Source organism: Cariama cristata, unplaced genomic scaffold (assembly GCF_000690535.1).
Source record: "Cariama cristata isolate BGI_N322 unplaced genomic scaffold, ASM69053v1 scaffold14080, whole genome shotgun sequence".
NCBI classification, from domain to species: domain Eukaryota; kingdom Metazoa; phylum Chordata; class Aves; order Cariamiformes; family Cariamidae; genus Cariama; species Cariama cristata.
The window spans coordinates 10597-26262 of record NW_009595369.1 but is presented as its reverse complement, the minus strand read 5'-3'; the positions used below and the strand labels follow the sequence as shown (position 1 = coordinate 26262).

The 15666-nt window shown below is 40.2% G+C and overlaps 1 protein-coding gene across 1 annotated transcript in view; it reads right to left on the bottom strand.

The window, feature by feature from the left end:
- Positions 1 to 15666, bottom strand: part of EPG5 (ectopic P-granules autophagy protein 5 homolog (C. elegans)) — a gene marked incomplete at both ends in the record, with an annotated part of 43236 nt that overhangs the window by 20372 nt on the left and 7198 nt on the right. The window contains 11 exons of the mRNA XM_009701793.1: positions 566 to 706; positions 2814 to 3073; positions 4619 to 4741; positions 5961 to 6125; positions 6340 to 6480; positions 7068 to 7222; positions 11305 to 11462; positions 11810 to 11965; positions 13336 to 13486; positions 14078 to 14192; positions 14717 to 14825. Of these exons, the coding sequence (XP_009700095.1) occupies positions 566 to 706; positions 2814 to 3073; positions 4619 to 4741; positions 5961 to 6125; positions 6340 to 6480; positions 7068 to 7222; positions 11305 to 11462; positions 11810 to 11965; positions 13336 to 13486; positions 14078 to 14192; positions 14717 to 14825 (1674 nt within the window). The remainder of the gene's footprint in view (positions 1 to 565; positions 707 to 2813; positions 3074 to 4618; positions 4742 to 5960; positions 6126 to 6339; positions 6481 to 7067; positions 7223 to 11304; positions 11463 to 11809; positions 11966 to 13335; positions 13487 to 14077; positions 14193 to 14716; positions 14826 to 15666) is intronic.

The window sequence follows — 15666 nt, the reverse complement described above, 5'->3', positions numbered from 1 at the left end:
AGCTTTCTTGTAGGCCTGTTATGAGCAGTACACAGCAGACTGTAATTCAAGGCAGCTCATCAGGACTGAATACAGTTCTTGATCCACATCAGCACCCAAATCTAGCCCAGGAAATGTTTGGGAGACTATCGGGTGGTCCAAGCCAAAAACACCCCAGGGACCACATTACTAACTGACCAGGACAGACAGCTGAGGTCCAGCACTTGAGAACACTCCCAGCCATTGCTCAACTAACCAGTAGGGACACAGTTAAATAGTAATGCCTGCTTGTCCTTCTCACTCATCTGGACTCAACAGCTACTTGTAAATACAGCCGTCTGAAGACCACTTCTGTGGCACAGCAGTAGCATGTCTGATGTCAGTAGGACACACTTCTACTACCACTTCCTCAATCACAGTCAATGTCAAAAAGTAACTCGGCAAAGAAACCAGAGGTATTTCCCCAGCATCTGTGTCACATTCTCACCAGACGCAAAACCCAGAATGATGCCTGATAAACTCAACAGTTAAGACTAACTTTCATTGTTCCTAATACGTTTATTGATAGAGAACATAAAATGCTTACTGTTCATTCTTCAGAAGATAATACTGGCATGAGTAAAATAAGGGTAAAATTTTATCCAGCACATGGACTACTGTTCTCAGATATCTGGACTGGACGAGTACACCCAAGAGAGGGATCCCTTCAGCACAGAACTTCTCAATGCTGTCAAAAAACACCAAACCCAAACAACAAAAACAAAATAAGGAAAAAGACATTGACTATCAGTAGAAAGGGAGACAGGGTATTGATTTTTTTTTTTTTGTGAACTGAGATGTAAAAACACTCATATCTTTACACTTCATCTCTGAAACCCTAACAGCTAAATTCAGTTTTTTCTTCAGCTGTAGCAGTCACTCACTTGCTGACAGATTTGGCAAGTATTTCCTGCCCTTCTGGGGGTCTGTGTCCTGTCTTCCAAAAATCACTGGAGATGAGGGTATTCATCCACAAAGTTTCAATCAATTTAGAGCTCAGTGTTCTGAGCTAACCTAGCCAACCAGCTTCCTTCTCCAGGCAAAGAAAGGACCTACAGAGGGAATTTTATATTATCTAGCTTTGACATTTCCTCAGGAAGGATGATGCTCTGGGCATCTTTCTTCACTACCTATAGATGGAGCTCAGAGGGTTTCCTCACAGTAGGTACTTAGACGGCTGCAGTCAGCTGAGATGAATCCTACTGTTACTGTCCAGAAAACCCACCAGCTTCAACTTATTTGGTACACTGCTCTGCATCAAGCTTTGCTAACTGAGAAGGGTTGCACATTTGAAAAATATGTAACATAGAATCATAGAATCATTATGGTTGGAAGAGACCTCAAAGATCATCAAGTCCAACCGTACACCTGATGCCACCCTGTCCACTAAACCATGTCTTGAAGTGCCACATCTAGACGTTTTTTGAACGTCTCCAGGGACGATGACTCCACCACCTCCCTAGGGAGCCTGTTCCAATGCCTAACAACTCTAACAGTGAAGAAGTTCTTTCTAATGTCCAGCCTGAACCTCCCCTGGCGCAACTTGAGACCGTTTCCTCTTGTCCTATCGCTAATTACCGGGGAGAAGAGCCCAATCCCCACCTCACTACAACCTCCTTTCAGGTCGTTGTAGAGGGCGATCAGGTCTCCCCTCAGCCTCCTCTTCTCCAGACTAAACAACCCCAGCTCCCTCAGCCGCTCCTCATAAGGCTTTTAACATATTAATTCTGTGTCTACTCTGAGGTCATGAAAATGAAATATGGTATTAAATCACTAGCATACAGCACTGTTTCTTATGGTCATTAACATAACTGGCCTCAAACTCTTGCATGTGATAAATATCAGTGCCATCGTTTAAAACGGAGAAGGATGTCAAATGGTTCTTTGTGAGGCCAAATTGGGGCAGGGGGGTGGGGGGGGACAGGGGGACAGGGAAGAAAAGAAAAAAGAAAAAAAGAAAAACCCCCACAGAAGTAAAGAGTTTTTCATTCCATGCTAAAAGTCATGTAAAAGTTTTCAGGCTCAAACTAGAATACCTTCGTATCAGTCTCAAATTACTCTAGTGCTTTGAAGCATGCATGTATCTGTGGCATAACCTTATCATCAACAATGGCTTGAGGAAGGAGAGGAAAGTCAAGACAATTATAAAGGGTAAGGCACTATTATATGCAGGAAACAAGTTAGTGAAGATCTTTAATAGAGTCAGAGATAATTAAACAGATCACAGATTCAGAGAGAATAGACCTGAGAGAGATTAACCTACCTGTGGCTCTGTACCTTAATCAGCTAATACATTTGATTATGTCAAACCAGCTGAAAGCACTCGAAAAGACTGTGTTGGAACACAGTCAGGGCTAGGAAGTTCAGTATCAAGGTTATAAAGCTCTCTATTTATCATTACCAGCATGAGGTGTTTTTTTTTCCCTCGCTATTTTCTGAATGCTGTGCTGCAGCCTTGCTAAAAAAAATTACCTGTAGAACAGCTATTTTGGTAAGTGTGGTTAAAAGTTATTCAGGTCCATAGCAATCGAGCTAACCACTCAGTTTCAATACTACTTCTAATGACTATTTTGACCTTAACACGTAGCAGGTGAAAAACAGCATTAGCAAAATAAAGGAAACAGCACATTGTTCGAAACTACAGTCTCCACAAGACTGGTCAAAGCCTTGCATCAGAAGTCCTTTATTCTTTACACACGCATAAAGATGCTAATAGCTCTCAGTTCATCATTAGGTTGGTTGCTCAGTCACTGGGGCCATCCATCCAAGGCAAACACAAAAAAACCCACACTTACCTGTGACCTAGCGTGGTCATTGCCAGAGCCAGATAACAGCCGATAGGGATGCTTGCTTTAACTGCTTTTAGGAGGGGGTGAAGTGTGATTGACTCCGTCATGTCAAGCACACTGTCAGATACAGGGACGGCAGGCCAGCCATGCTGCATGCCACGGTCATTTCTGTGCAGTTTTAACCTCAAAATCAAACCCCATGCCCACTGATTAAAGGAAGTCTCTGGCGTTTCTCCATATCGAACAATGCTGGCTAAGTAGGAGACCTGGAACAAAGCAGCAGGAAAACGAATAAAAGGAAGCACAACCATACTACAGCACATAACATATGGCACTTGTCTAGGACTTGAGTCAGCTTAGATGAGTTTCCTCTTCTATCACAGAACTGTTACAGGAGATCAGAGCAACAGTAGTTATTTTTCCAGACACACCATGCAGCATCACCTATTAAGTTTATCTGAAATGTCTGTTTCTATGGCCTTGATTTCCACCACCCCTCTTCCCCCACCCACCCCTTTTGGTAAAGGCTATCAACCTATATTGTTTGGTTAAAGTTTTCCAAAGTAGATACTGTTCTTGGATTAAATATTATTTTCACTACTTAAAAAAACCCACACATAACCTTCAGCAACATTTAAACCACTAGTGAAAGGAAAATAAAATACATATATATATACACACACAAAAATAACATCTGTCAACAAAAAGTCTAAAACCTGGAAGCCTCTCCTTAGGAAGAAGTCTGTGATGCAGACAGGCAGAGTCTTTATGTCATGTATGTGTCCACTGTCATGAAGACTGTCTAGATCAGAAGGAACTATGAATCTTTGGGACAAAATTAGTTTACATGCTCTGACAGACAAATGTAAACTGCAGAGCAATGAGTCAATGTAGATATTTCCTCCTCTCTGAGTGGGGGCACAAGAACCTAAGCATTATTTTCTCTCAAGTTCCACTTACAAGCTCATGCAAGTCAGGGCACAGTCATCAATACAAGTGGTAACCAAGGCTGAAACAGGCTTAAAAAGAGAAGTCATCTAGCTGGCACAAGACAACAAATCATGATTAACTAGTGCAGAGAAGTAAGTCAGAGCAGAAAGAATAACAAACATTCAAGGCGTGGGAAGGAAAGACTGGGGAAAACAGCACAGAGTAGGAGGGGAGATGAAAGCACTGTACAAGAAATACTGAGAAGACAAAGCACAACACAATGCTAAAAGTTCTGAATAAATAGAAGCATCTTGGACTGAATATCCAAAAAAGGGATTTTTAACCTTGATCTTTCTATCCTTCCATTCCCCTTCTGTAACTTGGAGCCATACCTTCCTCAGTCACCAGTGTGCTGTAAAATCAATGCAATAAGTGTCTGTAGGGTGTTCAGGTAACACAGCACTGATCACTTCTGAAAAGCTCCTAAAACCTTGAGTCTTTAAATAAGGTAAGACTAAGAGCTGGAGACATAGGAAGGATGTCTCTTATGGTCACCAGTAATAGTAAGTAGCCTTTTATTAAGCAAGTACGAGTAAAAAAATGCTTTGCAAGAACAGTCTGCAACTATCCAACTACAGGATGGATAACGCAGACCTACACGGGGGACAAACTTAAAATTTCTACTTCTCACAGGTGTTCCACATAAGTCTAACAGTATGTTCAAATAGGTCTGTGGGTGTAAAAATACTGACGGTATATTTTGATGTTCTAGTAGGATCAAAACAGCATGGCTTCTAAAAAGAAAACAAGGCCTTGGCCTGCAGTTTTTCCTATCTATCACTATCAATAAGTCATTCCCTGTAATTCTGAAGAAGAAATACCTGTTTTATGCCTTCAGAAAGCAAGCCAGTATATGGTTTCTGGGACAGGTATTTCTGATACGCTTCCAGGACCATCAATGCAACTTCAGAATGGACAGCTGGATCCAGATGAAGAGTATTCTCCTAAAAAAGAATCACACGACAAGACTTTGCCTCATTTAATAGGTCTCTACAACTGTACCTTTTAGTTGCACTATGGAGAAATAAATCTTAATTTGAACAACCAGAGAGAGAGATTAAGTATTGTAATACATAGGTAAAGATCTTGGCCAGCAAGAAAATTTTTAGCCCAACATTGAAGAATAATAGGCTCACACTGGACAATATAAAGCTCAACAGCTAGATTACTTCCAGAAAAAAAGTGACCGTAATCTCTCCTCATGTGCATTTGGTGGACTTACAGCAATTAATTCAATGATCCATATGTGGCATTTTAAATTACATAGTACAGACACTGGAAATCTTGCCTTTAAAAACAAACAAAGTTTCATGGTTTTTGGATGAAAATGTAGTAATTCCTCTTATCAATTGCTGCATTAAACAAGTATTTTTCCTCATATCAAAGGGTACAGACATGACACTGTTACCGCACAGCAAAGACTTCACAGTTAATTTCCCCTACCATTCCTTTGTTTTCATGTGTGACCAACAAACAGGGAGAAAAAGTAAGGGAATCTTCATGTAGAAGTACCAGCACAGCAAAGAGAAGAGTTCAGTACAATCAAATGCACAGATTACAATGCTAAAATGGATCCCTGAACACAGGCAACAGGATTTTTCCCCCAATCTATTTCTGTTTCTCTCTGAAAAACTATTCACCCTTGATCGGATCCTGAACTGATGGAGCTCCTAAAGTAACCCATTCAGTGGAATATTTTCCAATCATTTAAATAATGCTCAGGGCTTTGAAGCTTTTGATTTCAATCATTAGTTTTCTTGCATTGTGAAAATCATACTTGGATACCAGCCTGCAAACTACGGTCACATCAGTCTCATACACACTTGTTGAAGGATTCCTCTATTTCTGCAGCCAGAGATATCTTAATCAAGTGACTCACAAAAATCGTCCTGTCAGCTGTTTCCTCTTATTCAGAGAGAGGAAAGTCCTGCTTAAATCTCTCTTTTAATCTCAGCTGCAGCACTACAAGAAAGCAACACAAGTAAATCCTCAGGCAGAAGGCTACAAAATTATCGTGAAGTTCCCATCCTATGCCATCAAGTGTACAGCCATCATATAAATCCTGTAATTAACTGTTTTCAAACTCAGTTATAGTCCCAGGTTGAGTAATATTTTTACTCTGTAAGATTGACCAAGTTCAGGCCTCCCATTTTTAATACATACCTGCTCACCGAATCCCCAGTTTAGCCCTTCCAATATAATGCAGGCTAGTTTATTCTCCACTGTCGTTAGACTGTAATTTAATAACCAGTCATGAATCAGTGCCATCTCAGACGAAGAAGGCTTCCATAGGTACAACGGCAGTTCTTTAAACAGATATAAAGAAACCTTTGAGGGCAGAAAAGAAAAAGGCTAATCAGTACTCAGTACGGAACAATACTTAGCATTATGCCCTTCTGTCTTCAAGAGTTATATGATCAAAAAAACATGGACACGTCTTTAACAGAACCCCTTCATATCAAGCCATATCTTGTAACACAGTCTGGTATAGCCTCTAGTTTTAAGTGGGTGCCTGCTTTAAATGACAGACACTAGCGCTTACCATCCCCACTTTCTCAATGGTCTCTCTAACTCGATCCAGCAGTAGAGAAATAATCTGTGTATGGATGGTGGCAATTGCTCCCAAGAGTTCTCGACCAACTTTTGAAAACGTCTCTCTTGTGGATAGACTGACATAAGACACCTGAGAAGACGAGCAGAGAGAAGTTACTGGTTATGGCTGAACTTCACTGACTACAATAAAACATCTTTTGAAAAATACAAAACTAAATCACTCTTGGTGGTCCCGGAAAAGTTGATAAATGCCAGTATTAAAACTGAACTGACAGTCCAAGTATATAATGAAATTGGTTTTGGCACTGCAACGTAATAAAGTCCAAAACTAAACACAGGAACACCACTACCACAAACACACACACACAAAGAAAACAAAAATACCACCAAAAAAACTACACTCCACAACAGAAAAAACACTACACAAGGAATTTCAGAGCTACAAATTAGATCCCTGTGAGGAAAATAAAGCAAAACATAGGTATCTTTGTTCATTTATTTCATTTGGGCTTGGTCTACAGAAAAGCTGTTCCTTCTCCCAGAAAAACAGGCACTTCAGTGTATTTTAATTCAGTACTAGATTATAAACCTCAGAAGTAGCGCTTTCTTAGTTCCATGGTAGTACAAGCTACAGAAGCCATGAATGATTCACACCTTCCACTGTGAGGAAAAAAGTACATTCATTCTTTCCATGAATGCACCAGTAATATTATTCACCTCATATATCTCCAGAACAATGATTTTGATAAAATCATCATCAACATCAGCCCGTTTGGTTTGTGCCATCTGAGCAAATGTGGTGAGCAGACAAATTTCTTCTGAGCAGTTCATCGATTTGAGATACTTTTCAAAATTTTCAAGATGCTCTGGGTCTAGAAAGAGAGTCACATGAAAGAAACATGAGAAAAGAAGTGTTATAGGGCACATATCATTAATATTTATACATTTATTGACAGTCCAATGCCAGAGATGGAATCATTGACAAAGGAATTATCATCACTGGGTAAGTACCCTCTCTTCAGAAGCAGCTGGTATCAGCTGCTTTAAAATACAGTGTGAGAAACATCATAATATGCAGTGAGTCCATATGATTCAGTAATACGCTAGTAATTCATAACAAAAGCTAAAACTGCTTTAAAAACAGTTGGAATTCAGTTTTTAATATGATTTTAACTATGCAACGTCAATCATCCACAGGAAGAATTGCTTGAATCTTTCTGCTTTTTAAAAATGTTATCATGGTCTTGGCTTCCATTACATATTGGAAAAATTAATTCCACAGATTAAGTCCAAGTTATATGAAAGGATTCTAGTTTTAATCAGCATACAGTCAAGTGAAGATTAAAACTAAGCCCACTGAAGCATGGCAAAGAGGTTTTGATCAAGTTGAGAGACTCTGCCTATTCCACATACCATGATCTCAAGCAGCAATTAAACTAGGGAGATCATTCTATGTCAATTACAAATAAAAATACTTCAAGCATCTAGCCCTGGGCCTAGATTATGCCCAAGAGTTACAAGGAAAGTCCAGTTTCTGTTTCCCAAATTCAATACAAGAAAATTACTGAATGCACTTGTTTGGAAAATATTTCTGAAAACAGAGAACTGAAATTGCACAGGATGGGAAGGCTAAGAGATGCTTTCACACGAATTCAAGGCAGGTTTCCTCTTTAAATTCAATGTTGAGATGTTGCCAAATGCAAATAAACATTTCATTCCTCGAGGTGGGGGACAACAGGAAGGTAAGGGTACAAAGAAATCTGTACAGGGCTTCAAACTAATTTTTATGTCTTCCAAATAACTTTTAATAGAGTTTGTGCAGCAAAACAAGCACTGAAAGCTGCATTTGAGCTGTAAAATGGAGAGTAGTCTGCTTCCTCTGAAGCATAACATGCCAGTAAACACGGTTTACAGTGATCTTATCGTAGCGGTTGAATATACTGAAAAAGCACTCATTGTGGCACACAGTTACTTAATCTGCAGAGGCACGTGCTCAGCACAGTGGTGATGAAACACTTCCACTTAGGTTACATTCTATTTTAAGGGCTTTCAAGAATTTTGCAACTGTACTTCAACCTGAGAAGGTCAGACTTGTACAGCAAAAACATCTCATGAACAGTGTGCTAGAGGATTGCGCAATTTAAGTAAATAGTTTTTCCATATAGCAAGATGAACTAAGGGATGTCTCATTCATTCATCTCTCCCTCCTAACGCTACCTTTTATCCTTATAACAGAAATCACAGAGCACTTTTCCTTGCTGTTGTTTGGGTTGTTTTTTCTTTTTTTAAGGTAATGGAGAAGAAAAAAAAAGAGACTATCCCATTACTATACATAAAAGCATAGCAGAATGACCCACAGTACGGGGAAGGGGTAGGACAAATAAGTAACAAACAACTATGACAGCATTTATCATATTAGCACCGTGATGTGCGCATCTGTGTTTAATTAGGCATAAACCAGATAAGCAAGAGAGAAGAGGTTTGGAGGGGGACAGAAGAGATAAAAAGGATCTGGTAAAGCTAAGTACAAAGGTCATAAAGGGAAGGAGAAGGTCTGGTGCCAACTGCTGAGCACATATGCACTAGACCTCTGCTGCAAGTCACAGCTCTGCAATCCCCCAGCTTCCTGCTCCAGCTGTACCTTCCTCTTCACTGTACCTGGGGTCGTCTGTGGCCTCCACACAATGCAGATCCCCTCAAATCCACAGCAAGCCACAGCTTGGGACTGAAGGACAGGGACAAGGAAAAAGGGAAGAAGAGAGACTCCATCTAAATCCCACCATCTCACAGTGGAGCAATGACATCTTCACTGCATAGTCGCTACTTCAGTCAATTTCCTTCCTCCTCTGCACATCTGAGCACACTACAATTCAAGTTCAGAGAGACCCTAAAAATCAGTGGCTCCTCAAATCGTGGTACTGGCAGTAAAGAAACTATAACCAGAAATGTTGTTCAGGAGGTTCTCACTGCCAATTGCAGCAGAAGCAAAGACAAAACTGTTAATCCTATATTTATAAAACTTACAGAGAACACATGGTTGTACTCACACAGGTATCAAACATCAGGAAGAAACTACTAGGTCATTGCTTGTCAGTGAAAACATGCTTTCCACCTTAGGTTTATTAACATTTGGTCCACTGAAGAATACCTCAAGTAACTGGACTTCCCATATTTCCCCAGGGGGTTATTTTATATCTGGTAGCTCCCATAGTCCAGAGGTTAATTCTGTGATTCTGTTGTCCTAGTAAGTATAGCTCCATCACCGCACTCCATTTTGTCATGCTATTTCTACCCATCCCTTAAAAGCAATTATGCTTCCACCTCTACATACACAAGCCTAAAGCTTCCATCAGTTACCAAGGCTTGCTACCACCTGTAGATTCACCACTCTTAACATTTATCAAACTTAATTTGGGAAGGAAAATCCATAAAAAAGGTTCTGACCCAAGAGAATGTTAATGCCATTGTCTTCTAGGGTACAAATTACAGGAAATTAAGTCAGCATGATATTGGTGTCAGTCAAAAGAAGCTATTGCAGAAGATTAGATGGATTTCACTGAAAGAACTGTTGATATTCCCTGTCTAGACATTCATGAAAAATAGTATTGTGCTGACATAACCCATTGAGAAGAATGAAGAGAATAAAAATATCCTGCATCAGCATACCAGGAACTTTAAACTATAAGTTAGCTAGAAACAAAACAAAGCCTGAACAAAACAACAATTAAAAAAAAGGAAAAAAATCAGTGTTTGTCACTGTCAGAGCTGCAACTCACCACATCATATTGTATTCTCTTTGTTTGAGATGCAGTAAAAAATTCTTGCAAAAACAAAAACCAAGAAGTCCTACTGAAACAGTGTAACTGTGATTGTTTTGGCTGGCAAGTGCTAATCAGGTCAGCACTTTATAAAGTGTACACAGCTACAGTCTTGATATCTCTCTCCTACTCTGAACAAATTGCCTTATATGTTACCTGAGCTTGCACAGAGTCAAGACACTCAGTAACCTTTTAAGATGCCATTTTCTTCTGCTTCTCTATCAAAAGGTTTGGTTGATATGGTAACAGTTATCTGGGCTACCAGTGAGCTGAAAAGTAAAACTGAGTGAGATGTGCTCTCCCTGAAGACAGCAAAGAGGTTGTGAAGTAGGGAGTTACCACTTTGTTTACCTGTCCCCCTGTCAATCAAGTCCTGAAATATTTTCCATGAATGCAGCAGCAAAGGGAAAGTAGCATTCCAGCTGGCTTCTAAATAACTCTGTTATAGCTGAAGGCACCAAAATCACTGGAGATCAACACAGGACAGAAGTCAAGGGGAAATAGAAAGAAAAGGTGGCATATAGGACAAGAGAGGCATCGAAGAAAGGCTTGAGATAAGGGAAGCATCTGTAGCTGTGGAAGATTAGCAGATTTGCCACAATGTAAGTTACTGAAGCCAAAACTAGCAAGTGTGGGGGGGGATAGGGGCAGGTGGGAAATAAAGGAGGACTGGGGTTTTTATAGAACTACTAACATTCAACAGCTCACAAAAAAACAACCCACACAACCAAAAACAAAAACACACCCCAAACCAACCCTAAGTCATACAGATTTCTGTATTCTGGAGAGTGAGATTTAAATCCTAAAGACTATCAAAGGTCAAGGCGGGACCTGATACGAGAATACACAAGATGTACCTACTGCATAGCACTCTTGCAGGTCTCTGAAGCAGCCAGTAGCAGTCACTGTCAGAGAGAAAACTAAAAGCACAGTAGATCCTACAACTCCTGTTAAAATGAGAGTTTGGGCATAGAAGTACTAGAAGACCATGAACTGCCCAAGACACTTCTAAAGCCTCTGGACCAGTCATGCTGCTGGGGGTGTATTTAACAATGGAACCTGCAAAGAATTAAACCTGTAACTGATGCAGCAGTAGCCAAATCAATTAGAATTGGTTCTGAGCGTAAGAATCCTACCTTTGAGTCTTTGTTTGCAGTCAGCAAGTTGCAGAGTAGAGCAGAGATCTTCCAGGTGCTCACTCTCTGCACAGTGCATGACATAGAAGAGTCTCCAAAGCATGTTGCTGGATAAGGTTCCATAAGGCATCTCGGACATGAACAACCAGACTCCCAACCTGTTGGATTTGAAGAGGCAGATAGAAGTATTTTCACCCTGATAAATCCCAGCATCTGAAAAGGAGACATATGCCCACACCTCTACCATATAACAGAACTGAGGATGTGTCTTAGCATCTCAAATTCTGAGTTAACACTCTGAACCGAACAAGTCCTCAAAGCTTCTGTCAGATGTTAGAATTCAAGGCATAATTCCTCCCCATCTTGATGCTACCAATGCGCTGAAAAATCCTGCATATTGCAGTCTTGTTTAAACCATTAAGTATTTAAAGCTACTCCAAATCCCAGTTTCAAATATCTAACTCCTCCAAGATGAAGCCAGTATCAATGCCATGGGACACTCTACCTTTTTGCCTTCAGAACATGTAGAACAGCTCTAAAAAACAGCTCATCAAACTCCAGTTGCAATTTTTCCACAGAGTAGGGATGCGCTACTGATCCATACTGTTTATTGCTGCTAACATACTGGGCCCAGTGGTCACTCACATGACAAAGTGTCATCCTACACAGCAAAACAAACAAGTCAAAAAAGGATCATTAAGCACGTCATTGGCATATAAAAACATAGACAAGTGCAACTAGATCGAAGTCTACTCACAAGAGACATGTTCAATCCTTTGTCCTCTGGTTTCCAGAGATTTCCACAGAAATACCCCATTTAAACTACCCTTCCTGTGTTATCCTTCCTTGGTTTCGCAAGCAAACACTGCATAATATTCCATTGTACCAAATTAGTGTATGAACTTTGAAGACTTAAAGTAATCCTACATGATGAAATAACAGCACATGCAAAAAGCTCATACAGGAATAAGTATACTGAGAAAGTTATTGCTCTAATAACACAAAGAAAAACATGGATTTTGTTTCCGATTTAACTGTATCCCCCTTGAAAACACACTCATAGAAGTCATATAAAATGACTGCTAGAGATTTAAAAATAAAGAGCAACTTCTAGGTTTCAATTACATTCCCTCACTGCAACAATACGATGATTTTCAAGGAGTAAATTAAAAACCCCAAAACAATTCTGGATAACAACGGAAAGCAAGCAGTAACACTGGTTATAAACAGGGGTGATTCAAGAAACTATTTGTTGGACTTCAGTGACTTTGCAAGACAAGCCTAAGCATGTGGTGAATGATTTCACAGACCCTGATGTGCTTAACCAGAATCAGAATCATTTATTGCTTCTTAACTCTACCTTATATGCATTACAAGAAACAGCAGAAAGGTCCAGTCACAGGGCATATTTATATAACCACCTCTTTGGTTCTCACGTTACACTACTCAATACTCTAAGTTAGTTTATCACATTCTTGTAATTCTTCCCATGGGGCTGTTGGCCTCGGTTTCTGTTTTGCAGGATCTTAGAAGACACGCGCATTACCTCTGGCTAGTCCTTTGTTATGTTTTGTTAATCTTAGTGTAGGTTTCTCGTGCGAACAGCAGGAGGAGGAACAAGATACACTGGTCTTTGATGTTTGTGGGACGCTGCCGCTTTATCATCCGTATCGTTTCCCACATAAGCACATCCCTGACGGAAGTCAGCCTGGTGTTCCAAGCTCACCTGGCTCCTTTGTACCCACAGCATTTAGATTCTGCAATTCCCCACTTCATAGGCAGCTTTAGAGTCAAGGATCCTGGGATTTCAGATTCCCAGATTGGCTAACCCTAAACTGACCCAACTCTCAGCAAAGTCTACCGAGAACTGTTTGGGGGTTTTGTTTTGGTTACCAGGGTTTGGGTTTTTTTGTTTCATGTTTTTCGTTTTGTGTTTTGGGGTTTTTGGGTGGGTTTTTTTGCTGTTTTTGGTTTTTAGCACCTCTGAACTTTAAACCAGATTGAGAAAAAAAAAAAAAAAACCTCTCTTACTTGATCAGTTGACCAATTCGCTTCACAAACTGTCTGTACCGTGCTCTGTTAAACGTTTCCAACCCCGCAGACAGAAGTTCCACTAAGGAGTTTGCAAAAGCAAAAATCTTCATCATCTCCTGGGGAGTTGTTTTTTCAGGAAAATAAGCACCTAAGACCAAGACACAAATACAAGTCTCAGAAAAAAAAAAAGTGTGAATTCTGAATTTTTTTTTTCTTACGTGACAAGCACTCAAAGCAACAACTCACCATATAGCTGGCAAACAGGTCATTGTTTGCCAGCTATATAGTGAACTGAAATGTGTATTTTGTTTACAGAATAAACAATAAATACTTGTTAAGTATGTAAGCACAAATAAACTATGGAGGTTATAAGACCTCTAGCAAGCAATTACCTTCACGTACTTGTCCAGAGACTCAGCAAAATAAAAAATAAACAATTGGAGAACATTCACAGTAACATTAAGCTAAGAGGCAAAGGGGAAAAATTAGTTCTGAAAGCACATCTGTGTCTATAACTACCAAGCAGATCAAAACTAAGGGAAAGGACTGTTAACATTTTGCATGTCAGCATTGCTATAAGTTTAAGTCACCCCATACACATGGCATACACTCTTCCATCTCATCTATTTAGTCTGTGAGCTGTTGCACAGGTTCATTATTACTTCACTCAGAGACTCTCAGTTTTAGTAATTAATACAATTAGCATAAGCAGAATGAATAACTCTAACAGTTGATTTACCTCCAGACTTAAACCCAAGGAACTGCTGAAAGAGTTCATGAAATGGGAACTGTGACAACAGGGCAATCAAGTCATCTTCCAAAAGCAGAATCCAGCTTGTCTCAGGATCCTCATCCTATAGACAAACACAGTCGCTTTTAGTAGCTTTACAAAAAAATGCATGCTAAAAGGGCTTTGCTATTGCACTAATTACAGTTTGCTTGTAAGCGGATAACAAAGAAACTACAAAGGAACTCTCCTTCCCACACACACAAGTTCCTAAATTCCTCCTCTGTGTGTGTTTCTACATAAAAGCCCTCAACAGCTAGGAAACAGAATCAGAGGCAACGCTACGTTAGTCCCACCCAGCTTCTGAAGGGAAGCACCTACTCAAACGTATGTCCACTTCCATGTTCCTTTTGCATGCAACAGCTCAAACATTTCAATTATATCTGTTAATACTCATTCCTGGAAGCTCCACTGCCTACGGTTATATCACAGAAATAAAAGGAGAGTAACACACCTTTAAGTTTCGAATTACGCTTTCTAACTGAACAAGCCAGCTTTTATTCCTCCATTTCACAAAAATCAAAACCATAAGCTTGAGCAAAAGCATAAAGGGAAAAAAAGAAAAAAAAAAAAAGTCGTCATTTGCCATACCTCTTCTCCTCCTTCATCTACCAGGGTCCAGTTTCCAGATTCTTTCCCAGAAGAAGAGGAACTTTTCCTTTCAGCTGGTTTCATACAGCACATGAAGTCCATCCGATTTCTGATTTAAAATGAAAAATCAAGTTTAGAAAAAAATTAGAAAATTAAAAATTCTGAATTAAGTAATTTTTTAGTTAAGAGAAGATATTAAAAGAAAAAAATAAAACAGATACAAGAACAAGAAATTAACAAGTATGTCAGAAAGCTGCCTGGTAGAAAAGGACCTGAGGGTGTTGGTTGACAGCCAGCTGAATATGAGGTAGTAGTGTGCCCATGTGGCCGAGAAGGCCATGTATTAGACCACCTTAAGTCTGGGATACTAGTTTTCAGACTCCATACCATATAAATCCTTAGCTGTTCAGACATACCAGAAACGTGCAGAAAGGTTGTAATAAAAAGTTAAAATCGTAACATCCAACTTCCTTCTAACTTGAAATGTACTGGCAGAACTCTGCACACAGTGCCACAAAATTCCAGCACAGTATCACCCTCCGGATCTCCTTGAACTTATAGTCTGACTGGGGATTGAGTGCACCCTCAGTAAGTTTGCAGACGACATGAAGTTGGGTGGCAGTGTTGATCTGCTGGAGGCTCCGCAGAGGGAGCTGGACAGGCTGGATCGATGGACTGAGACCAACGGCATGAGGTTCAACAAGACCAAGTGCCGGGTCCTGCATTTGGGTCACAACAACCCCATGCAACGCTACAGGCTTGGGGACGAGTGGTTAGAAAGTGGTTAAGCAGAAAAAGGCCTGGGGGTGCTCGCTGACAGCTGGCTTAACATGAGCCAGCAGTGTGCCCAGGTGGCCAAGAAGGCCAAAGGCATCCTGGCTTGTATCACAAGTAGTGTGGCCAGCAGGACCACAGCAGTGATCATCCATCTGTACTCTGCGCTGGTGAAG